Source organism: Macrosteles quadrilineatus, unplaced genomic scaffold, assembly GCF_028750875.1.
Source record: "Macrosteles quadrilineatus isolate MER2022 unplaced genomic scaffold, UCM_ALF_1.0 Scaffold_3__2_contigs__length_128488019, whole genome shotgun sequence".
Classification (NCBI taxonomy): Eukaryota; Metazoa; Arthropoda; class Insecta; order Hemiptera; family Cicadellidae; genus Macrosteles; species Macrosteles quadrilineatus.
This window is the reverse complement of record NW_026542596.1, coordinates 49,664,437-49,688,815: the sequence shown is the minus strand read 5'-3', so window position 1 is coordinate 49,688,815 and position 24,379 is coordinate 49,664,437. Positions and strand designations below refer to the sequence as shown.

Sequence of the window (24,379 nt, the reverse complement as noted above, 5' to 3'; positions counted from 1 at the left end):
ATGTGTCAGAATCGATACAGTGCTACAATACTACATGTACTCATATTAGTACCCTGGCCCAGTTATTATTTCTAATATTATAGCTCTACTCCTTTTGTAAAGGCACAACTGAATTAGTGTAAAGGCTGCCCTAGTTTCGTTTCTGATCAACATAAAATATAAACTACACTCTCTGTGTCAGCTTATGTGGTGGTATTCCTCATTAAGCTGTGATTGATTTTATACACTCTTTAAAATAGGCCAATTTAAACGTTCAGTGGGTTCATAGTTTGTTAAGACCATAGTAAATTATTTATTTGCTAATCCGTTATAATTTTTAAGTTAATAACATAGCGCTGTCTGCTGTTATGACGCAATGTACAGACAGCCGACAGCTAAGCCATGTCAGCTATAGTCATGTTAATAGTAGATTATTTTTCATTCAATGGATGTAAATTTTGTTTGGAAACATTTTACCGTTTATATTATTTATTTAGCCTACAGTTAAAAAAACTAATCATCGACTGATTACTAACTCTTTTGCCACTGGTTAGGGTTCCATTATCATGTTAATGAAACCAATCAAGAAAACAAATTCATCAGCATTGTTATAGGTACATATTTTTGATTAGTGAAACATAAAGAATCTGAAACTACCTCTAGGGTTTACTGTTATAGATTCTCTCTTTACTATCTATATAGATTGTATATATATACAATGCATGTTGGGCTATATTATTTTAAACTTTTTTCCTTGGAGCAACAGACAGTAGATACCTGGTTAAAATCTACTCCAAACAATTTTATTTTTCCGACCATTGGAATTTGTTATAGTAATTGATGAAAGGAATATATGTATTGCCTGTACAAACCTATTTCAAATTTTATTCCCAGGTTATTCTCTAGAGTAACTGGTTATTCCACTCGATACAAAGTATAGATTAAACACTACAATTACGTGTCAAATTAAATGTTATGAAATTTAAAACAAAAGTTTTGAATAAATTTTCAACATATGTTTTGAAACAAAAACAAAACAGAAGTTTTCTAACTAATCTTGCATCGTTGATTATTTAGTCAATGGGGCTATTTCATGTTAAACATTCCTTCAGCACAACAATAACCTACAAATGTGAAGAAATGTAATCAAAGTAAAATATATTTGTAAACTTCGTGAACATATGTTAAAAAAAATCAAAGCTTAAATGTTTCAGCCATTCTACTTCCATTTACTACTTTGATTTTAACCATCTCCCACGATTCTACTAAATTTCATGCACTTGGCTAATTTACATACAAATACACAAATTAGCAAATTGCACAGTAAAATTAATTTCAACATTCTAAGACATAACGAAAAAAGTCTCAATCGTAGGAAACGTCATCCCTGGTTTTATATAGTATACAGTACTGTACATTGCAGAATTTACTGGCAAATGAGTTAAATCCAAATGTAATATTGCTTACTGGCTTAATGATAAATCACGATCAGCTGTATTGAGGTAAACAAAAATCAACAGACAAATGGCTTCTAATGCTATTCTTAGGGAGAACATTTTACGTTATAGTACAGGTAAAATAATACAAAAACACTCCATATAAACAACAAAATTGGTACATTCATGAAATTTCACCTGTGAGTTACTAATAATATGAGAAATGAAGATCCGATGAGTCCCCAAAATTTTGGGCGTCCTAAGGCCCTTTTTGGGGCCCTTTTTGTTCCGAAGGGCCCTTGTTCCTGAATAATTTTGTTTTTACGTTTAAGGTCGAGTGAGGTGTGGTTTTCGATGGTTTTAGTTATTTTAAATCGATTGGGACTAGTTTTAAGTGTGTTAAACCACTCCATACAGGGTGTTTCGAAATATTATTACTTTTTACGATATTTAAACATTTATTCAAAAAGTGATAAAATTAGTTACCTCCATGCTCTATATAAAAGGGGATTATTGAAAATAACTGTAATTCTTTACTATAAAAGAGGGAAGGATCTCAAGGAGTAAGAGAAAATATTAAATACCCCCGTCACAGCAAACTTACAGACTAAGCGAATTTTCATTTGCCCGATTTTCAATTAAATCTAAAATAGCATCGAGTTTAATGAATACTTAGGTTTGCTGCTACAAGGAGGCTAATAAAGTGTGTTTACAGTATAGTAAAATATTAACAGCCTAGTATAAAACAAATAAATTTGACAAGTTTTATTAAGACATATCTATAAACAAACAAACAAAATCATTTTACACTATTCTCCTTAAGAATAACATGGAATTTTAAATTTACAATTTTTGAACTTTATTCGTAACTAATACACTTACAAAACACGTTAATATACTAAATTATTTGTTTTCTTTAAGCTCTTTAAAATGCTCTAGAGAAAAATTGGGAAACTTTGTCTTTTGAGGGTCAACGATTACAAATTTTTACCACATAAAACCCTGTTCCATAGACCGATTATGCCGGTTTCGTTAAAATTAAACCAAAATTACTCGAGTTATCATGTTTACGGACACGTATATAACATGGATACATTATATTATATATGTGAATATATAATATTTTGAGTGGATGGTGGGGGTTAGGCTTCTGGGGGCATCGAAATGAAAACGTAAATCGGTTTCGGGTCTATGTTTTACCATCAGTAATAGCTTATCTCCTATTTGGGATGTTCGCTAAAAGGGGATGGATGAAGTTTCACACTATAACATGATAACATAGGTTACCAAGCAAACAAATCAACTTTTAAGGTGGTGTGAATAATCTTTCAACGTTTTTTTATGCAAATCTATTAAGACCAATTTCAAATTGATATGTATTTTTCTTAGGTAGCTATTTAAGTTATTTTTTTACATTTATTAAAAATTAAAACAATTGTATTTGTATAAAACCTTACATTACATACTGTATTAAAATGAAGTACTTAAACTAAACCTATTTTTCTACAATTTCCGAAGTATCTCTCTTTACAATTTTATCATCTCAATAATTATTCTCAAACGACTCATTAACAATTTTATTATTCTTAGCAACTTGTCCATATTTACTGATTTTGTCCAAGTTGGTGTTCAAGCAGGATTCCCCTTTACAAACCTAAAACCTTGCATATTGCAGAACAGGCAACACCAATAACGCTTAAAGCACGAACAATTTGGTGCAAAAACACCTTTCATACATACTGACGTTTGCAACTTGTATCATAAGTTCCTCAAACTTATTTTCAATCAATACAAGTACGGTTATCTTTCGTGGTTATGACGACCAGGACAGCACTAAGACATTAGAGCAGCATTGTCGGTACAAGCATTTTTGTCCTGAACAATGGGAACGAGGTTTATGGAGTAAAAATTGGGTTTTCTTATTTACTTTACCCTCAAAACACAAAGTTTCCCAATTTTTCTGATTTTGTTTGTTTGTAATAGATATACTTTGATCAAACTTGTCAAAATTATTTGTTTTATACTAGGCTATTAATATTTTACTATAAACACACTTTATTAGTCTCCTTGTAGCAGCAAACCTAGGTAATCGTTAAACGCAATGCTATTTTAGATTTAATTGAAAATCAAGTAAGTAAAACGGAAATTTGCTAGGTCTGCAGGTTTGCTGTGACGGGGGTATTTAATATTTTCTCATACTCCTTGTGATCCTTTCCCCTTACGTAGTAAAGAATTACATTTATTTTCAATAATCCTCTTTTATATAGAGCATGGAGGTAACTAATTTGATTACTTTATGAATAAATGTTTAAATATAGTAAAAAGTAATAATATTTCGAAAAAAACTCTGTATGGAGTGGTTTAATACACTTAAAACTAGTCCCAATCGATTTAAAATGACTAAAACCATCGAAAACCACACCTCACTCGACCTTAAACGTAAAAACAAAATTATTCAGGAACAAGGGCCCTTCGGAACAAAAAGGGCCCAAAAAGGGCCTTAGGACGCCCAAAATTTTGGGGACTCATCGGATCTTCATTTCTCATATTATTAGTAACTCACAGGTGAAATTTCATGAATGTACAAATTTTGTTGTTTATAAAACCCTATTTTACCTGTACTATTATATTATTGACTAAGTCAAAGGTTATATCTAATTTTGTGTTAAAATTTGGGAAATTTCACTATTTTTCCCGCCGTCACGGGATCGAGACCTTTAATTTGAACCCTCTCCCGTCGTTCTACGACTACCCAGTCGCCCACAATTTTGACGCAAAGAATCGGCTTTCGTAATTAATATATAGATAGATAGATATTTAATTTCCACAAAATCAGTTAATGTAACCAATGTGTTTCGTTGAATTGAAAAACAAAGAACACAATTAAATTAAACAGCTGATGTAAACAATATTATGTTCTTCGTAAGGATAACATGTGAACTTAAAAAGCCACTGTGGCAGAGGCCAAGGGACTTTTTCAAAAATTGTAGGCCAGTTTGCAAATCTACGCAACACGCTCTTTCCAATGAGACGTCAGTGGATAAAATCGGTTAAGAAATGGTGGAGGATTCAACCGACAAACTTCGTGTTCGCGTATTAATTATATAAATTTTATATGTGCATGAAATGTTGGTGTGAAACCAACTTGTATACCTTTAAGCTAAATGGTTTAAGTTACCTTGCTTAGTCAAGTGATCCTTCTTCAGTATTAGGCCTACACTACTATAGTTTCGGACTTGAAAATCAGTCCATCTTCAGAAAACGTCAAATTGGTTAGATGACCTATTGACGTTTTTGTTAACCTGAAGATGGACTTATTTTCAAGTCCGAAACTATAGTAGTGTAATACTGAAGAAGGATCACTTGACGAAGCCAGGTAACTTAAACCATTTAGCTTAAATTTAGTGATCCAGAGGCTACCTCACCGTATACCTTACCTTTGAAGTAGAGGCTATTTATTCCCAAAAGGTATCAAACGCCAGCTCCTGAGCAATTAAATCTTTTCTATCACTTTAAAGTTTGTTTCGTGTTTTTAGTCTTCACGTACAGAGACTTAAATCTTTGTATTAAATTGTTAGCAATCATAAATCGTGGACAGAATCTTCCACAAAAGATAAATACAATATAGTTTAACACCCTAGAACTCCTTAAAAAAAAATATGTTTTGTAAAGCTGGGTTTTCCTAGACGCGGAGTCGGCCAGCGGAGAGCGGACAACGGAGAGCGGACTCAGCTTGTCTTAGGTAATTTAATGTTACTGTTTTCCTAGCAGCGGAGCGGAATGCCATGTTAATTTCAATTCCGCTCTCCGTTGTCCGCTCTCCGCTGGCCGACTCCGCGTCTAGGAAAACCCAGCTTTAAGGCTTCGTCATAATGTTAAAAATACTCAATACAACAAATTCATTAATTTTACATATGTAAACGTTGATAGTTGTGTGCGTATTGTATTTTAATATATCTTCTGTATACATCTAGTCCTCTATATTTTCTGTGTACACAAATGCTTCTGTATACATCTAGTCCTCTATATTTTCTGTGAACACAAATGCTTCTGTATACACTTTTTTTGCAACTCACAGTAACTGAGAAATATTCTAAACTGGTGAACTGTTTTTATAAATTTTTGCCATTATTTCTCAACCCGTGCTTAAAAAATTAGTGACTCGTGGATGAATCCAGATACAAAATTTAATCTAAATCGGACCACAGGTTTTGTCTGTAGCTCTGTATCTGGATCATACAAGTGTGTATTATATAACATGATCATTGATCAAATCACATAGTCAAAATATGTTTTATTCTATAACTTTTAATTTAATTAAACATAAAAGTCATGCTCCCTCCATTTTTAAAGTATTCAGTCCAAAAATGTAACAAATTTACTTGTGCATACATATTTATTTCGTTTTAATAAATAATTGAGGTGATGCAATACACTTATGTAGGCAGTCGCAGCAGTCGAAGCCGGGCATAGCGCCTAGAGTTTTACGAACGCAAACCGCGCAACGAGTAGCTAAATGAGCCGTAGAGTAAGTGAGCCATCTAATATTTTGAAGAGGGTTCACTTACTCTACGGATCATTGTGTCAATGATCTGTAGTGTAAGTGAGCCATCTAATATTTTTCTGCAGGCTCGTATAGTATACGAGCCTATTCCTATAATTTATATTATTCATTATTTTGGCTCGTATACTATACGAGCCGATTCCTGAATTATCAAATAATTCGTAAGCTTGGCTCATAGTCACTATGATCTGTAGAGTAAGCGAACCTTCCTACTGTATTTTTAAATATAATACACGAGGCTCATAGGCACAATGATTTGTAGAGTAAGTGAACCCTCTTCATTTACTTTTCATTTTCGATAGGCTCGTATAGTATACGAGCCTGTAGTGCAAGTGAACCTTCAATATTATTTAAAAAGCTCGTATAGTCTATGATCTGTAGAGTAAGTGAGCTGTCCCCGCATAAAAATCAAAAAATCCCGCATTTTCCTCTCTAATCCGCGCACAATACGTTAAAAATACGTGCACAATCCGCGGACTCTGTCTGTAAATTAACATGAGTCCAATAATATAGTGCTAGAAAACAAGTTTTCCATTATTTTGTCTAACCCCAACTGAAGCAACCGAGTATTCTCTTTGGAAGTCTACTAAATATATTAAACGTCCAGTTCAACATGTACCTCCAATTCGGAATTCTGACGGGTCCTGGGCTAAAACCCCTGAAGAAAAAGCGAAGGTTTTTGAAGATTACTTTTCTGATGTATTTAAGCCTATTACTCCGAATCCCCCCAATGACGAAAGTGAAATTTACGAATTTTTGGATGCACCAAATCAGTTGTCACTGCCTATAAAATCTTGCACTCCTTCCGAGGTTTCAAGAATAATTTTTAAGGAAATTAACCCCGTGAAAAGTCCTGGGTACGATCTCATCACTGGAAAAATTTTAAGAGAACTACCTCGTAAAGCCATTATGTTGTTGACATTTATATTTAATGCTATGTTACGATTGGAATATTTTTCTGTTCAACTGAAAATTGCACAAATAGTTGTTATCCCAAAACCAGGCAAACCACCTAATGACGCATCTTCTTACAGACCCATAAGCTTGCTTCCTATAGTATCAAAGTTGTTTGAAAAGGTAATACTTAAAAGGTTAACCCCCACTGTTGATGAATTAAACTTAATACCAGATCATCAGTTCGGCTTCCGCAAACAAAATTCTACCATTCAACAAACCCACCGATTAGTGGATATTATAAAAAACACATTTGAGAAAAAACAGTACTGTTCTGCTGCATTTTTGGATGTCCAACAGGCGTTTGACAAGGTGTGGCATGTCGGACTTCTGTTTAAACTCAAAACGTCTCTCCCTCACTCTTTGTACAACCTTCTAAAATCATATCTGACCAATCGATCTTTTCAAATAAAATTCGAAAATTCGTTATCTGATCTGAAGCCGATAAAGTCTGGAGTACCTCAGGGGAGTGTTCTTGGTCCCTTGCTATATTTGATATATACAGCAGACATCCCTATGGTCCCCAACGTCACAGTTGCTACGTTTGCTGATGACACCGCACTGTTGTCGAGTCATGTGGACCCTCAAGTCGCTTACATAAATCTACAAGCTGCCTTGACTGAACTCCATTATTGGCTTAAAAAGTGGAGGATAAAAGTCAACGAAAACAAGTCCAAACATATTGTTTTTACTCTGAGAACAGGGTACAATCCTCCTGTAACCATTAATAATGTAGCCTTAACGGAGGCAGACAGTGTAAAACATTTAGGTCCAACTCTTGACAAAAAATTAAGTTGGAAATCTCATATCTGGTGCAAGAGGCAGCAAATGGAATTAAAACTTTGTAAACTCAATTGGCTACTAGGTACGAATTCAAAATTATCATTGGCTAACAAAATTTTACTGTATAAAGTTATGATCAAACCAATTTGGACATACGGAATTCAACTTTGGGGGACCTCGAGCAAATCCAACATCGAAATTCTTGAACGATTTCAGGCTAAGGCACTGAGAAGAATTATTGGCGCACCCTGGTTCGTATCTAACACTACAATTAGGAATGACTTCAAAATTAAATCAGTGAAAGAAGAAATTACAGACCTTAGCAAAAATTATCAAGAAAAATTAGAATATCATCCGAACAGTCTTGCTGTTAATCTGCTGGACAATAGTCAGTGCATTACCAGGTTAAAAAGTGTTGTGCATGTGCTGGACCTAAGCTACAGATTTCTGTGAATGTTTAAATGACTGATCAAATTTTTGGCAAGACTTGTTGATGAACAGGTGCTTGCTTCCTGACATTGTTTGATATATGTTTTACTTATTGTTCTCATATTTGAAGTTTGGACAGATTGTAAAATAAATTCTGATTAAAAAAAAAAATTATTTTGTTCACCTATAAAGAAATGTAACACTCAAAATATGTTAGAGGATGTTTACACTTACCGTATGTGTGATTTCAATATTGATTGAACAGATACAAAAAAAAAATATTCAGTGAAAAAAGTACAATGCTATTGCATTAATAAGAAAATAAAAAAATTACATATTCAATTAAACTAAACTTATTGTTCTGAAAAAAACTTAACCTATAATAGCAGTTAAAAGTTTTAGAAATCAATAAAATGCAATATTATATTTCCTAAAATTTGGGGTTAGAGGTGTCAATAAATTAAAACAGGAGTTGTTGGTTTTCTCTTATTTGTGAACTATACAAACAAACGAAATTGGAAAACAATGTACACAAAACCACAAATAAAAAATATTACTTTTTTTCAAACCAGCCTTAGCCTTATGGGCGGCGTTACCTTTGAGAATGAAAGTGCATTATTGTATGTCAATAATTATTCTTTTCAAAACTAACCTAATACATTACTGTTGGTTAGTTTGTTTTGTTTCTGTTGGTTGGTACTATGTTTTGTTTGCCTGTTTGGTTAGGTTAGCAGTGTTGCCACAAACCAACGTCTAGAGGAAAATCACTAGAGCGGGTAGTAAAATATCCCTAGAAAACGATTCTCTAGAAGTAACAACCTAGAGACGTGGACGTAGAAGTAAAGGGAATGAAGAGAACGATAAATGTACACAAAAAACATCATCGATCATTCTTGAATGCACTATAATAATATTATCCTTAGTTAATATACTCATAAAGTGCTCCTCTTGAGTCAAAAAGTACAAAGTGTCCCGATTTGCCGTTGAAATTCCCATATATTTTAAAATACTACAATTGGGTAAAATCCGCTCACATGCCTAATCCGCACAAAAATCTGTGCAGCCCTCCAAAATCCACGCAAAAAGGGTAATTACGCGCAAAACGGCAACACTGATTCGCACGTCAGACATGCGCCGCTACCACGCACGTCTGTTCCAAATGGCACCATAAAATTACGTTTCCTAATACAGTTTCCCAATCGAATTCTCGTTGACGCTATCATTGTTTTATCTATGACGCTATGAAACGTTGGCTGAACACTTTTGTAGTTTTGGAATGTAAATCTCGTCAAAATATTCGAGTTTAAAATCTTATGAGATGTCGAAGTTAATATGTGCCAATGAAATGATATCCATCCCAGTTAATAACTTTACTGCATTAATCAGGTTTTGTTGTTTATAAAACAACTAGCAGAGCCCGTTGTGATTAAATACAAGGTCTCTAGAAAAGTACTATAGTATGCTTCTCAAATGCAAATTGTAAAAAGAAAATAAACAAAGAAAACCCAAATTACAAATTACTTTAATTGAGCGGAGCGAAGGGAAGCTCTTTGGGATCGGCTTCAATGCAAACTTTCTAACACTATCACCATGGATAAAACATTCTCCGTTGATTAGTCTATGCTATCGCTCAATAACGGCAGAACAAATCTTAGCCAAACGTACGGTTGTTTCGACAAATGTTTGAGACGCAAAAATTTCAATTTTTGATAATGCCTTAATTTAAAAGTAACTCACTCATAGTTTTTTTTTTATTTTAACTTTTAGCCTCCTTGTTGTCATGATGGTTACAAAAATAACAACGTGTAAATGCAAACTAACGATTATTAAGCCATTGACCAACACCAAAGGGTATGTTTAGTCCATGATTAAACATTAATATTAAATATATATGATATATATTAATTAATTAATATATATTAATATATGATTCCAAATATTAAATATTTTTTTATTGTCATCGTACTGTTTAATCTATATCTAAAAAATATGATAGGATACGGATAAGCATACTGTTTTAGATATTAATTAAATGTTACCAAACTGTGTTTAACTTAAGTTACCACGCGTAGACTAAGGACAAATCATATTTAATCAGATGATAAAGCCTAAGGTAAACACATTGTTTGTTTGGATAGTTATTGTTTGTGATTATTATTTATTTACACAAATCTAAATTTGGGACGACTTAAAGTCGATTGGCAATTCTCTAAGGAAAAATGACAATCAAATGAACGACACAGCAAATGCTGAAGTGCCAGGTTATGTTCGATTCGGCATAGCTGGTTTAAGCGGGTAAGTATCCCATAAATGATCATTTGGCTATAATTTATTTGTACGTAGTGTTGTGTAAATTATAAATCACTAACTCTCAACTTAAACGTGCCTATCGTAGCAATATTATCGTAATGTTTTAACAATAACAATTTTTCTATCAGGATGGGAGCCACCTGTATTGTGCAGCCGTTAGATTTGTTAAAAACTCGAATGCAGTTGAGTGGTGAGGGAGGGAATGAACGAGTGTACAAAACATCTTTACACGCTCTGAGAACTATCGTTAGACAAGAAGGTGTGCTCGGACTGTACTCTGGGTTGACGGCCAATCTGTTCCGACAGGCGACTTGCACATCTTGCCGCATAGGGATATATCAAGTAATGGTAGATCATATGAAACAGTAAGTTCGAAGTCTACACGCTATACACGCACCTTACAATAACTTTATAGTAGGAATTAATTTAGATCGTGGGCAACCAACTAGTTAAGTAGACTTCCCATCCGTATGGACCAGCTACATTTTTTACTCATAGTTTAATGAGCCGCTCTAAGAGTGTGATACAGTCTAAAAATATATATTCTCTAATCCCCGTTAGTACTGGTTACTGTGATAATTGAGGTGACATAAAATATGTTAAATCTCACAAAAAAAGGCCTTTCAGTTTGGCTGGGTTAATATGTTGCCGTATTCAACATGAATACGACACGATAACGATGATATTTTGGTTATTGTCTGTTTGAATTTACATAGTTCACTCTGTCGATAGCTTAAATAGACTAGCCTAAGTTAATTTTAATCTAAAACTGGTTACAGTTTTAACATAGAGATAGAATGTCTAAACCAATCAAAGTTACATGCAGATAAAAGTGTGTATCGAAACTATTGAATACCTCAGTGCTTGCATTTAAAAAATTAAATTGATTAGTATACACAGTATAGAAAAGCAGTGTTAGTATTTTGCAAATAAAAACTTGATTAGCCCCATCCATGTATGCATTTTCAAATTTATTAAATTTAGTATTTACCATCTAGGTCCAGCTACCAACAGAACTTACTTAGTGAGATAAAAGCGGGGATCATCGGTGGCTTCTTGGCAGCCTTTATAGGGACACCGTCAGATGTAAGACTCTCACGCATGTAAGGCTTTTGGCTTATGTACATGATTACAGTACTACTATATTCTAACTTAAGTAATACAAAGTGCAATCATATTATTTTGTAGTCAGCTTCACACGAGTCAATGCGTGAACAAAACAATCTTCGGTGCGGGGTTACCACCCCGAAAGGCAGGCACACTTCAGCACTATACATAAAAAAATATTTTTTAAAGAAAACGTTTGTGCAAAGATTTCTTGAATCTAGTAAATGAGTAGTGCTTAGGTATTAAAGTAGTACCTACATTAATTCTTGAATCACCGTGCTACTATCTTTGTCCATAGTCTATCACTATATTGACTTTTACAAGCCGAAGTAAAGCAAGCATCACCCTTATATAGATCGCCAATATTTATCAATGTAAAAAGAAAATTGAATGTAGTTTGCTTCAGTCTAACATTCTGTATTTTTCTCCCTTAGATTTTGTAAAGTTGATGCCATAAAAGATTATCTAGCTTACAAGTCTTTCCTTCAGTTTATTGGCTCCGTCAGGGCCGTCCCTAGGGTTAGCGGCGCCCGGGGCAAATGTGGTCGTAGCGCCCCCCCCCCCCCAGTAATAGTCGCATTCACATATTTTAATACTATGTCAATGAGGGATAGACGGGATTGAATTTTTAATTCATGACGGGACGGGATTTTTCCTGTGCATAAAAAGAAAGTCTTGAGTATTGCAGTTACCAAAAAAGACAAACAAAATCAATTTTACCATTTATGGCAAAAATTTACAGGCATAGAAACTCGCGGTCGAAATGTCTCGCGATCACAGCGTGATCGTCGGTATGACTCGCGGTCATGGCGGAATCGTCGGTATGACTCGCGGTCATGGCGGAATCGTCGGTTTGACTCGCGGTCACGGCGTTATCATCGGTATGACTCGCGGTCACAGCGGAATCGTCGGTATGACTCGCGGTCATGGCGGAATCGTCGGTATGACTCGCGGTCATGGCGGAATCGTCGGTATGACTCGCGGTCATGGCGGAATCGTCGGTTTGACTCGCGGTCACGGCGTTATCATCGGTATGACTCGCGGTCACAGCGGAATCGTCGGTATGACTCGCGGTCACAGCGGAATCGTCGGTATGACTCGCGGTCATGGCGGAATCGTCGGTATATATGACTCGCGGTCACGGTGAAATCGTCGGTATTACTCGCGGTCACGGCGGAATCGTCGGTATGACTCGCGGCCACAGCGTGATCATCGGTTTGACTCGCGGTCACGGCGTTATCATCGGTATGACTCGCGGTCACAGCGGAATCGTCGGTATGACTCGCGGTCATGGCGGAATCGTCGGTATATATGACTCGCGGTCACGGTGAAATCGTCGGTATTACTCGCGGTCACGGTGCGATCGTCCAAATGACTTGCGGTGATGGTGTGATCGTCGAAATGACTTCGGCTCCTGCGTTCGTGGAATTACCGTGAACATATCTCGCGATAGCAGCGTCATTTTCACTCGCGAAGCGTTAAAATTGCCGATGATCGGATCAAATCCCGTCCCGAAAAAATCCAGAATCAAATTAAATCCCGTCCCAAAAATCGAAAATATTTTTTTCCCGAAAATTTTCCGAAATTTCGGGACCCGTGCGTTGATACCAGTAGCCGCTGCGCGGCGCCCCCTTAGTCAAGGCGCCCCCCCAGCCGCGGCGCCCGGGGCAGCTTGCCCCGGTTGCCCCCCCCTTCGGACGGCCCTGGGCTCCGTTAAAGGGTTTGCTTACTCAACAGAAATCAGTTTTGACTTCAGACGCCGGTAGCTCAATTCAACTATAAGTCCAATTTACAACTCGAAGCAGCTTTAATATTTAAATGGGATTTTTACTTCTATCAATCTCAATATACTTTACTGTACTTGCTCCCGTAAACGCCAAAATAATAGAGTCTTAGCTAAATGAGTGCTTGCAGGTCGCCCTAGTGCGAATGGCAGCAGACGGACGTCTACCCCCATCCAAGCGACGAAACTACAAGAACATATTTGATGCTTTGAGACGGATTGCTGCAGAAGAGGGTGGTCATGGAGTATTTTCTGGATTCATACCAGCTACACTCCGAACAATGATAGCAAATACTGCTCAATTGGTCAGCTACAGTCAGGCCAAGAAATTTCTTCAGAGTAACGGTAAAAAATGAATAGTGCGTCATCCATAACAATTTAAATTCAACCTTGACAAATTATTTTTGGTATTTTTATAACATAATTGGGTGACAATTTTGTGGAGTGTAAAATTTGTTTAATTTTCACAGGATACATGAAGGACGACATAAAGTGTCAACTAGTGAGCAGTCTTTTCTCTGGTTTTGTGTATACTATCGCAGTTTGTCCTCTGGATGTTGCAAGGACCAGGTGAGTTTTTGTCTGCCATAGTGTAGACAGTAAAGATTTTATTTTTCAACTCATTCATGACTAGTTTGGAACAAATTTAATAAATAAAGTTATAATATCGTTATGTTCTGGGTAAAATCAATTCATATTATGGGTAAATGTTGGCGTTGCAGATGGCCATTTCAGGGTAGCAGCTGAGCTCTAACTACTGCTGGCATTTGCTTCCGCTCTTGGAGCCAACGACAGTAGAAATGCTACTACTAAACCAAATCTGTAACATTAGCCTAATTCACCATGTAACCTGATTGGATTTGGTCTCAAAACCACGAAATTGCAGTTAAGTTTGGCAAGGAAAACTTTACCTTTGATAGTATTATAGCAGTTAATCTTAATCACAGACTAATAGTCCAGTGCAATTACAGTGTATACAGCCAGTCTGAAAATACATTATTGTTATTCTTATCAATCTGGGCTCAGTTCCGTTTCTTCTCTCCTTTCTTTCTTAACATACGTTTTGGATCAGGAGAAATGTTACAGCTCGGAAACGAAGAAGTCGCTGTGTCCCTGGTCTTTTAACACAAAGCTTCCGAACTCTCATGATAACATTCCAATTGTTGTTATGATTAAAGGCAGTTGGCAAATAGTTCAATATTCTTATAAATTTTTCTTATTGATTGATTTCGAGTGGTGAAACTATGATTTATTATTTTTAGGATGCAGTACAAGAGTACTGAAACAGAAAATCTGATGTATAACCACATAGGAGACGCCTTGGCAAAAACAGTCCAGAAGGAGGGTGTGACCGCCCTGTGGAAGGGATTCGTTCCTCTCTACACACGCTGCGCTCCGCACACACTACTCCTATTTTTACTCTCAGAACAGCTTACCTTGTCATATTCAAATTATATGTTTTTTAATTTGTCGTTGGTTTTCTTTGTGACATTGAAACTATCTAACCGATTCTTCAAGTTGACAGTTACCTTACTTATACCCGTTATAGTAGGATACCCTGTGGAGTTAAGTTTTTCTGAAGCTTACCAAAATATGGATTAATGGAGGTTTCTTAAAAATCTAAATTTAAATGTTGTGTGCAAAATTTTAATTAATGACCTTTCAGGGGTTTTAAGCCACCCTTTTGAGTATTTTCCAATGAGCATTATTTAATACCAATAATAAGGGCAATCAAGATAACTTACTATACCTTGTATGAATAAAGAATAAACTATGTAGAACCAAGCGAATTTCCATTTGGCTGAATTGATTTTCAATTGATCTATTTAAATAACATTAGGTTTAACGAGTACCTAGGTTTGCTGCTACAAGGAAACTAATAAAGTGTGTGTTTTAAGTAAAATAATTATTGCTTAGTATAAATTGAATATATTTGCCAAGTTTGATCAAAAGATATCCATAAACAAGCAAACTACAACATTTCACAATATTCTCCATAAGAATAACATGGTAATTTTAAATTTACAATTTTTTTAGTTTTCTCCGTAACCAATAACCGTACAAAAACACTTTGGTGTACTGAATTGTTTTTTTAAAAGCTCTTTAAGAAGGTTTAGAGAACAATTGGGAAATTTTGTGTTTTGACGGTCAACAGTGAGAAAAAACAAATTTTACCCCATAAAACCCTGTTCCCTGGCCTCTGGGGTCACCAAAATGAAAAAGTAAATCGGTCCCGGGCCTAAGTCTTACCATGAGACCTATGGTAATAGCTACTTCCCTATAGGGAAATTCGCTAAAATCACATGAGCTCATGAAAAGAATATACCTAGAGGCTACATCCTTTGGAAATGGATAAAAATAAACAAACAAATTTTCAAATGGACGTTGTTATCAGGGGCCATTGATACAAGCGCTCATATAAATTACTAAGGACAACGGACAACTTATTGTAAACCACTGTATGGCATCTTGTAGACAGATCAATTATCTCAGTGTGGCAAAAATTAAGGGGGGAAATATACTTTTGGCCTATAGAACTGCTCATCAACTATAAAAACATGAAAATATTAACTGGATTAGGGCTTAATTATTGTTTACATTGGCCTAGTGGTATGTCTACAACAGTATCCAAAAGTAAATTAATGATCACGGGGATGTTTCGGCAGCTCCTATTTTAGTTTGTCTCATTGACCAGGTGATTGAGTTATAAACTAGGACAATGTATTTAAAATGTTTGTTTACTCTATACGATTAAATACAAGTTTAAAATTTAAAATTTTGTAATTTTGGTGAAATTTTGAGAAAACTATTCGATCAAATGAGTGAAAAAAGGAATGTGCCAAGCTACGTTCGATTTGGAATTGCAGGTTTAAGTGGGTGAGTTACATGAGATAGTATTTCTATACTGTAGTATTAACCTAGAACCGTTATTCTGTATAGGCCATGTTTTTAGAATACAAATGGCAAATTTATAAAAAAGTATCACCTTCAGTTTTAAAAGAGTAACTATATTTCATTCCAACAATAATCCCAACTACTTTTGAATGTATATTTGTTAGGATGGGAGCAACTTTGTTTGTGCAACCGTTAGACTTGTTGAAAACTCGTATGCAGTTGAGTGGCGAGGGAGGAAATCAACGAGACCACAAGTCTTCTTTGCACGCTCTGAGAACCATCGTTAGACAAGAAGGTGTGCTCGGACTGTACTCTGGTTTGACGGCCAATCTGTTCAGGCAGGCGACCTACACAACCTGCCGAATGGGGATATATCAAGTCACATTGGATAGCTTGAAAAAGTAAGAAAGATTGGAAGAGCATATTTTGCTGTAAAGTAGCGTAAAACCAACGGCTTAATATTCTCACAAAGTTTTAGATTTGATTTATTATTATTGAATAAAATTAATTTGTATTAATTTAATTTGCTTAAACCGTTAACGAACGGTATTTTTTGCATTCGATGGATACATTTTAATATTATATTTTTTACGGGTTCTGACTGAAGTTTATTTAGGAGCGTCTCTATGGGGTTTCTATGGTCTTCATGGTCGGTTCCTAGCATGAGTTTGGTTTGGTAGTAGTTGTCTTGTGGCGCCGGAAAGTGATTGGGTTTAAGGAAGGATTTAACGTTAATGTCTTTGAGCCCAATTATAATGATGGATACCATGATTGACAAATCGTGTTAATAATTGGTTGCATGCAGATAGGAACAAATAAAAGAAATACTCACCTTCATTATCATTTATTACTTCCAAAAAGTTATAAATTAATTTAACCACTCTGCAAATAAATCACCTTGAAATGTATGCTTTAGGTATGGTTACCAAGAAAATCTGCCTACTCAGATAGTAGCTGGGCTCGTCGGTGGCTTTGCAGCTGCCTTTGTAGCCACACCATCAGATGTAAGCCTTTTCAGCAAGTAAGATTTGTTTTCATCAATATACACTACTAGTCTTTTTGTAAAATTTTTATAGGCCTAGATTCAAGCATCTACTTTATATGTATACTCAGCTATAATTGAAACTTCAAACTGGCGAAGACAGTAGTGAATTTTTCGGATGCGTTGCAGCAATCCATCTCTCGAAGCACAAGATTCGATTTTAAGCTAAAAGAGAAGGCATAGCTTTAAAACGCTTGGATTTCATAGATTAAACAGTAACTCAGAGGTTGTGTTTAAGGTGGCTCTAGTGCGAATGACAGCCGATGGGCGCCTACCCGCATATGAGCGGCGGAATTACAAGAATATATTCGATGCTTTGAGACGAATTGCCCTAGAGGAGGGTAGGAAGGGTGTGTTTGCTGGACTTCAACCTACAATTCTTCGGGCAATGGTGGCAAACACGGCACAACTAGTTAGTTACAGCCAGGCAAAACAGATTCTCCTAAGTAATGGTAAGACTTGACTCTCGTGGTTTATGAAGTGGTGTGGTATGTTAAGTGTGTTTACTTGTTAGAACACAGACTATTCTATACTTAGAAAAGTATGCTGTAGCCTTACGTTTCGCTCATATTTAATTGGCAAAATATTTAAAGATTCGTGGACACTGTGTTAATTTTCAGTCATCTTTTTGGAAAGGCTCCAAAAACAGTGAAGCAGTTATGCCTAGATAGAACGATATAAGAATTGTGATATAACTCTATTTCGTTTCATGGTTTTGTGGGGTGTTGAATTGGGAGATTGTGTTTATTGATAAAACCACATAGGCCTAGTAACAAAACCCCAATACAAATACAGTAGTATTTCTCATACATTAGTCCAAAAACAATTTCCTAAGATAGACAAGTAAAGATTCTTACTTTTTAAATTTGTTTATTAATTAAAACATTTGAACACTTATGTAGCATACTGACTGAATTCGTTCTCAGGATACTTCGGAGACAATATCAAGTGCCATTTTGTGAGCAGCCTTTTTTCGGGCCTTGTATATGCGACCACAACATGCCCTTTGGACGTCGCAAAGACCAGGTGAGCATGCAGCAACTAAGCATCTGTCTTTGATACCAAATCACCATAATAATTACTGTACTAGGTACAGAAAGCTGTCAATGCAGCAAAGCATCTCTTGTTCGTCAACAAGGGTTCTGGGGGGACCTGTGTATTTTATATTCCATTAAAATTATATTTGCAGACAATAAGTAGAACGAAACAAGTATTTTTAAAACTCACTTTGCTTCATTTTAACGGGGGAGGCCAACACAATGGACTAAATATTACAACTACAAGTATTTCCATGTTCCATCGCATGACTTTAATCTGGAAGTATCTATAGCACCTTCGGCCCCGCAATATTTCACCCAACATTCTACAAGTTAAGTTGAGTTCGTGGATAGGCTTTGACCGTCACGTAGGTTCTGACAAACACTGTGGTCATCCAACTACCATAAAACTACAATCATGTCCTTTGAATGATGTAAATCTGTAGCAAAATAAGGTTTGTTTATAACATAATGATAAATTTCTGTCTGCTTTTAGTGCTTTTCCATGTTCTCAGGATGCAGTATATGCAGACAACGACGGGAGATGTGATGTATAACAACATAGGAGACGCATTGGCCAAAACAGTCCAGAAAGAGGGTGTGACCGCCCTGTGGAAGGGGTTCGGTCCTCTCTACACACGCTGCGCACCCCACACTGTCCTGCTCTTGATATTCTCCGAACAGCTTACCTCTTTATACTCTCACCACATTGTTGACAATAATTAAAGCTATCTGTATCAGTGTACTGTACTCCTAATACTCCTGCTTACAAAAACTTATGTAATGTGCACATTATGTCCAAATTGTTTATGAGTGCAAGCAAATGAATTAAAAATAGACAAATAGACAAATAGAAACCAACAAGGACGGCATATTTTGTATTTATTTTGGTAATTGGGAAAACAGAATATATTGCAGTATTTAAAATACCAGTAATCTAAGAGAGCTTTTAATTCGGTTTGTATGCTTTTAATCCAACAAAATGTCAATGATTACATGTTGCACAATTTTAATGAAGACACTAAAACACATAAACTAAAGAGATCCGTTTGTGCATTACTGTTAAGTCGGTATGAGTTCAAAAACTACGGATCGCGAATTTTCTACAGAAATTTAACATTGTTGTTTTTAGTTTTAATGGTTTTAAAGTTGGTTTTTTTTTACTTACTGGGACTTTTGATCCACAGACACTGCAAACGTTGTAGTTTTTGACCTAGCGGCACAGTTATAAATTATTTGACCTTCCGGCACTGTTGACTTCCAGCAACATTCCCAAAAATAAGTACCGGTAAGTAAAAGTCTACAACAAAACACCTGAATAAACCAGAGAGAAGCATACCTTACGAATGTCTTCAGATTATCTATAGTCAATTAATTTAAATCCATAAAGGTTGGATTTTCTTGTTCTTTTATCTACAGTAGTGTACATAATTTAACAACTGTTCGTCGTGTTTGTTTTGATTTTAATTTTGATTTTTACAAAAACAAACAACTAATAATAATTTTATTTGTTCGGTTTTCTTTATAAGTTTAAATTGAATACTTTTATTTTTTAAGTTTTGTAATGACCCTAAAATGGAATGTATTGAGAGTAATTAAATATGCCAAGTAAGAGAAAAGAAGGTGGTGCCGGGATATGTGAGATTTCCCATAGCAGGTATTAGTGGGTGAGTTAGCTTTGAGTAAATTACTAATTCCCTTCAATATAAAACCAATAATGACACTGTGGATATGAATATGATATTTAAGGAAAGGGATACCCCACATTAAATTATAGTTAAACTGTATAAAAGTGTTCAGTGATGTCTGGCTCATAATTTGCATCATTGCATTATTCACTGGTAATTCGTTCAAACAAATGACTAACCAAAGATTATTCAAGCAATATACCATACTAGTGTGAAACTAGTTATATCTGTGCAGTTAAAAAATACTTGAATGATGCAAAAGTATATAAACAACAGATGAACACTAAGATAACAAAACATATTTAAAATTAATTGTACAAATGTGTAATTGAATTTGTTAATAATATGACTAATTGCATTAAACCTCAAAATTTGATAGATGCTTGAATTATACTTTCTTTGTAAGGATGGGAGCTACACTGTTCGTGCATCCTCTAGACCTTGTAAGATTTCGAATGCAGCTGAGCGGAGAAGGAGGGCTCGCGAAAGACCACAGAACATGGCTTCACGCGTTTACATCCGTGATAAAAAACGAAGGAACTTCTCGGCTGTATGCCGGAATTTCTGCCAACATCCTTCACCAAGCTATCTATACTACAATTCGCATGGGGTCCTTCCAGGCAATACTAGATAAGCTTAGAAAGTAAGTGTCGCTTGAGTAACATCATGTTCATTTAGTTTTCTTAGTCTTCTTTAGCATGGAGGTCAAGTTTTTTCACTTGATTTTTTTTACAGACCGACTTTAAAGTCATGAAGCCTCAAGAGGCCAAGTTATTTGGTTTGGACGTTAAGACAGTGTTTATAGATTTTAGTGACACTGTTAAAAGTGTACCTAGTTTCCTAAATCGTAGGGTAAAATTGAAGTGGAAAATAGGTCATATGCAGAGAGCATTCCTCTACCCGAGGGAAGAGTACTGTTGATGCTATGTTTTGTGTCGTACGAAACATTGTTGATATTGTCGACTCTGGCAACCGCTCCAGTGGCTTGTTCTTTGATCTAACTAAAGCATTTGATTTGGTAGACCATAGTCTTCTGCTAAATAAAATGTTCAATTTGGGGATTAGAGGTTATTTTCACACTTCAGTCGTTTCAGTCATACCTAGTCGAAAGGGTGCAATTCGTCAATGTAAATTCTTATAAGGAGTTCTTAAAAGGAACTGTCAATAAGGGCGTGTCACAAGGCTAAATTTTGGGCCCTGTCCTTTTTTTGTTATTTATCAACGATCTTTGGCAGTGCTTGTCTGTTCCAAACTTATGCCTCTATGCCGATGACACGTCAACGTTTTCTAGCCCATCAAGAAACCGCATAGAACTCAATACGTTCCTAGAGGGGAATGCACTTGTTAATTGGCTTGAGCAAAATAGACTACAAGTAAATATATTGAAAACTACCCTCATTGAATTTTCTATCAACTGTAATTCAAATAACAGTTTGCTCAGTATTTATTTGGGTGATGTACCTGTGTTTTCAGAACGCTCCGTTAAGTTCCTTGGTCTAATCATTGATCGCAATTTGACGTTTCATGATCATTTAGATCACGTATGTAATAAACTAAGTCAGGGTATTTCTGTGCTCCGTAAACTGGTTCGCGTTGCATCGACTGATATACTCATGACTGCTTATTATGGTATTATCTATCCATTTATATCCTATGGGGTTTCAATTTGGGGCTCTGAGAGCACCAGATCCAAGTCAGTGTTTGGGCTTCAGAAGAAAGCTATAAGATTAATTTTTCAGGTTTCATCCAGAACCTCATGTACCAACCTTTTCCCGTCCAACAAACTTTTAACCTTCCCATCAATTTATATTTTTGAAACTTCATCATTTTTGCATAAAAATTACAATCTTTTTCATCAATTTCTTCCATCTCACACTTATGGAACAAGAAGTAAGTAAGCCCAGATGCATTATGAATATCCCACCACACTCCACCACATTTTTTTTAGCATCATTTAAAATATTCAGCAATGGTTATTTTCAACAACTATGTCTACATGCTCAATAAAGAATTTGAATTTGAATTTAATAGCTATAGGCATTTCAAACTGGTCTCGACAGTTAATATAGTACCACAGATGATAGTCTAAGACCGGTCTTTTGTCATTGACTGTATATTTGACCTTTTTAAGGCTATTTAGAAAATCAAAACTGACGAAACACGAATTTGTTACATACAAATCAGCTATAGGACTAAAGACTATGCACATGCAATATACAAATGCAATACTAAATAGCTAAACTTTCTCATTTAGGTTGAATTATTTGCTTATTTAAATAATTAAAATCCCAACAGGTCCGGACATGATAGTCTTCCTTACCAAGTACCAGCTGCGATGGCCGGAGGACTTTTTGCAGGCTTTCTGGCGACTCCAGCCGAAGTAAGGAGGTCACACATGTAAGATTCTCTAGTTCTAAAGTGAATATAAATAAATGAATTTGTAACTAAGCCATAAGTAAATAACTGTTGCATTTCTTGACCTTTGTTATTTTACAGGTAGCTCTTGTAAGAATGACTGGGGACGGGAGATTGCCACCTTCGGAGAGAAGGGGTTATAAACACGTCTTTGACGCTCTTCGACGCATTTCCAACGAGGAGGGAGCTAAAGGTCTTTACACGGGTTTGAGACCAACGGTACTAAGAGCGATGATAGCTAATGTTGCGCAGCTAGTTAGCTACACTCAGGCAAAAGAGTTCCTGATAAATAAAGGTACCTTGCCAAAACAGCAATTCATACGCCCATTTAATCTATTTGGATTCATAAACAATATTGTTGGATGATCTAGGATAATAGTGCACTAATTTGGGCCATCACTTTTACTACTATCATTGACCATTGGATATTCAAAGCTACTATTTTATTGAAATAAAGCTATTTACTTCAAGATTAGTTAAGTGTAAAAAAATTAATTTTGATGTGTGATTTCGAGTTGGTCACTTCTGAGTGAAAATCCTTTCAATGCTATTTCCGTCTTCTTTTCAGACAACATAGAACTACAATGACATGGACTTAACGATGAGTACGATGAATATAGAATCCATACCTTCATTCTTATCATATTATCTATGCCTGATATAGATTTTTTTACGTACTCGTATGTGTGCTTTATCGTACTGAAACTGTCAATTTATGTTCTACTCCCCTGTACTACTGGAGAATGAAGATTTAAGTATAACTATTATAAGGCTAAGCCACCATGATCTCATTGTTTCCCTTACACAAGATCCACTGCCCTTCTGAGACAATAAATAATTCTGAGATCTATTTTTGTACATTTAATATGATGAACCACATATTGTGTTTGATTTAGGACACATGGAAAATAACACGAAATGTCACATAGTTAGCAGCATTGTCTCTGGATTCATGTTCGCATTTGCAACTTGTCCGATCGATGTACTAAAAACAAGGTTGGTAGAACATTTAATTTAGTTTTTTCATTTATTAAAACAATTATGTGGTATACATATCTTTTGAATTTTGAATGTTAGTTGGCACATAAAGGAAATATCTTTGTGTTATATTTTCACTTTTTATTAGAGGAGATTTTCTCGATATAGGTGTTAATTTGTTTTAGGATACAGTTTATGGAGTCTAAGACAACTACTCCCTTGTATTCTGGTGTTTTGGATGCGTTGAGCAAGACCGTACACAAAGAGGGAGTGCCAGCCCTATGGAAGGGCCCATGCCGTTCATGCCGTTGTACGCTAGATGCGCCCCTCACACAATCCTATTGTTTTTATTTTCAGAGAATTTGACATATCTATACAGAAAATACTTTGATAAAAATCCAGGTTATGACTACTAAACAATATTTTAGGTAAACTTGTAAAAATATAATAAAATACAAGTTGATTACATTGTGTTTTATGAATTTACATTATTGTTTGGGGTATTCAAGATTATTCTTTACTGATTTATATTTCTGTTTACTTTTGTTGGTTTCGACTTTTGATGAGGGGTGTCACACGAAACATGTGTTGTTCCAAAAGACCATAAAATGCCTTAAACTACACAGTTGTTCACTTTTCAAGTTTGCTGCCATTTTGGAAAATGGCCGCCATTTTGTAAATAATATAATCAATATTTTTACGTATTTCATTGTCTTTTTGGAATGTAGATGCAATTTTCAGACTTATTTACATTTGCATTTTCACTATAAACCTACTAGTTTAGAAGCTACATGATGCAACATGTATACCGGAAGTCATTTTTTCATAGGCTGCAACTCCTAAACAAGTGGGTTTATGAAAAAAATGCCAGGAATAAAAAAATTTTTAAATTGCATGTTCTATCCGGAAACATGATGAAGAAATATAGGGTGTTCCGTAAGAAATTTCAAAGTTGGCCACCATATTGGAAAATGGCGGA

General features: G+C 35.5%; 3 protein-coding genes across 7 annotated transcripts; all 3 read left to right on the top strand.

Annotated features, from left to right (window-relative positions):
* The first annotated feature begins 10,307 nt into the window (after positions 1 to 10,307).
* On the top strand, positions 10,308 to 14,999 carry LOC128990600 (mitochondrial 2-oxoglutarate/malate carrier protein-like). 3 transcript variants are annotated; one of them, XM_054413059.1, is made up of 6 exons: positions 10,308 to 10,440; positions 10,584 to 10,820; positions 11,454 to 11,541; positions 13,477 to 13,690; positions 13,816 to 13,915; positions 14,608 to 14,999. In XM_054413059.1, the coding sequence occupies exons 1-6, from the start codon at positions 10,376 to 10,378 to the stop codon at positions 14,945 to 14,947; spliced, it is 1,044 nt and encodes a 347-aa protein (XP_054269034.1). In that variant the 5' UTR covers positions 10,308 to 10,375; the 3' UTR covers positions 14,948 to 14,999. The 3 variants fall into 3 exon arrangements, with proteins under 3 accessions (XP_054269034.1, XP_054269035.1, XP_054269036.1); XM_054413060.1 differs by lacking the exon at positions 14,608 to 14,999 and adding an exon at positions 14,068 to 14,154; XM_054413061.1 differs by lacking the exon at positions 14,608 to 14,999 and having other exon boundaries at positions 13,477 to 13,704; positions 13,816 to 13,885.
* Positions 15,000 to 16,065: 1,066 nt separating this feature from the next.
* LOC128990373 (mitochondrial 2-oxoglutarate/malate carrier protein-like) lies at positions 16,066 to 19,208 on the top strand. The gene is made up of 6 exons (XM_054412718.1): positions 16,066 to 16,222; positions 16,405 to 16,641; positions 17,157 to 17,244; positions 17,521 to 17,734; positions 18,209 to 18,308; positions 18,835 to 19,208. Exons 1-6 carry the CDS (start codon positions 16,164 to 16,166, stop codon positions 19,043 to 19,045), a joined length of 909 nt encoding a protein of 302 aa, XP_054268693.1. The 5' UTR covers positions 16,066 to 16,163; the 3' UTR covers positions 19,046 to 19,208.
* Positions 19,209 to 19,501: 293 nt separating this feature from the next.
* LOC128990946 (mitochondrial 2-oxoglutarate/malate carrier protein-like) lies at positions 19,502 to 23,822 on the top strand. 3 transcript variants are annotated; one of them, XM_054413621.1, is made up of 6 exons: positions 19,502 to 19,607; positions 20,414 to 20,650; positions 22,303 to 22,387; positions 22,504 to 22,717; positions 23,319 to 23,418; positions 23,586 to 23,822. In XM_054413621.1, exons 2-6 carry the CDS (start codon positions 20,415 to 20,417, stop codon positions 23,764 to 23,766), a joined length of 816 nt encoding a protein of 271 aa, XP_054269596.1. In that variant the 5' UTR covers positions 19,502 to 19,607; position 20,414; the 3' UTR covers positions 23,767 to 23,822. The 3 variants fall into 3 exon arrangements, with proteins under 3 accessions (XP_054269596.1, XP_054269594.1, XP_054269595.1); XM_054413619.1 differs by lacking the exon at positions 19,502 to 19,607 and adding an exon at positions 19,827 to 19,976; XM_054413620.1 differs by lacking the exon at positions 19,502 to 19,607 and adding an exon at positions 19,884 to 19,986.
* Positions 23,823 to 24,379: the final 557 nt, after the last annotated feature.

Bases quoted from the DNA above. Each gene is read 5' to 3' on its own strand.
- LOC128990946 (XM_054413619.1), top strand. From the start codon at position 19,921: ATGCCAAGTAAGAGAAAAGAAGGTGGTGCCGGGATATGTGAGATTTCC. The intron at 20,651-22,302 runs GTAAGTGTCGCT...AAATCCCAACAG, and splicing joins ATACTAGATAAGCTTAGAAA to GTCCGGACATGATAGTCTTC. The intron at 22,388-22,503 runs GTAAGGAGGTCA...GTTATTTTACAG, and splicing joins TTCTGGCGACTCCAGCCGAA to GTAGCTCTTGTAAGAATGAC.
- LOC128990373 (XM_054412718.1), top strand. From the start codon at position 16,164: ATGAGTGAAAAAAGGAATGTGCCAAGCTACGTTCGATTTGGAATTGCA. The intron at 17,245-17,520 runs GTAAGCCTTTTC...GTTGTGTTTAAG, and splicing joins TTGTAGCCACACCATCAGAT to GTGGCTCTAGTGCGAATGAC. The intron at 17,735-18,208 runs GTAAGACTTGAC...ATTCGTTCTCAG, and splicing joins ACAGATTCTCCTAAGTAATG to GATACTTCGGAGACAATATC.
- LOC128990600 (XM_054413059.1), top strand. From the start codon at position 10,376: ATGAACGACACAGCAAATGCTGAAGTGCCAGGTTATGTTCGATTCGGC. The intron at 11,542-13,476 runs GTAAGACTCTCA...GAGTGCTTGCAG, and splicing joins TTATAGGGACACCGTCAGAT to GTCGCCCTAGTGCGAATGGC. The intron at 13,691-13,815 runs GTAAAAAATGAA...TAATTTTCACAG, and splicing joins GAAATTTCTTCAGAGTAACG to GATACATGAAGGACGACATA.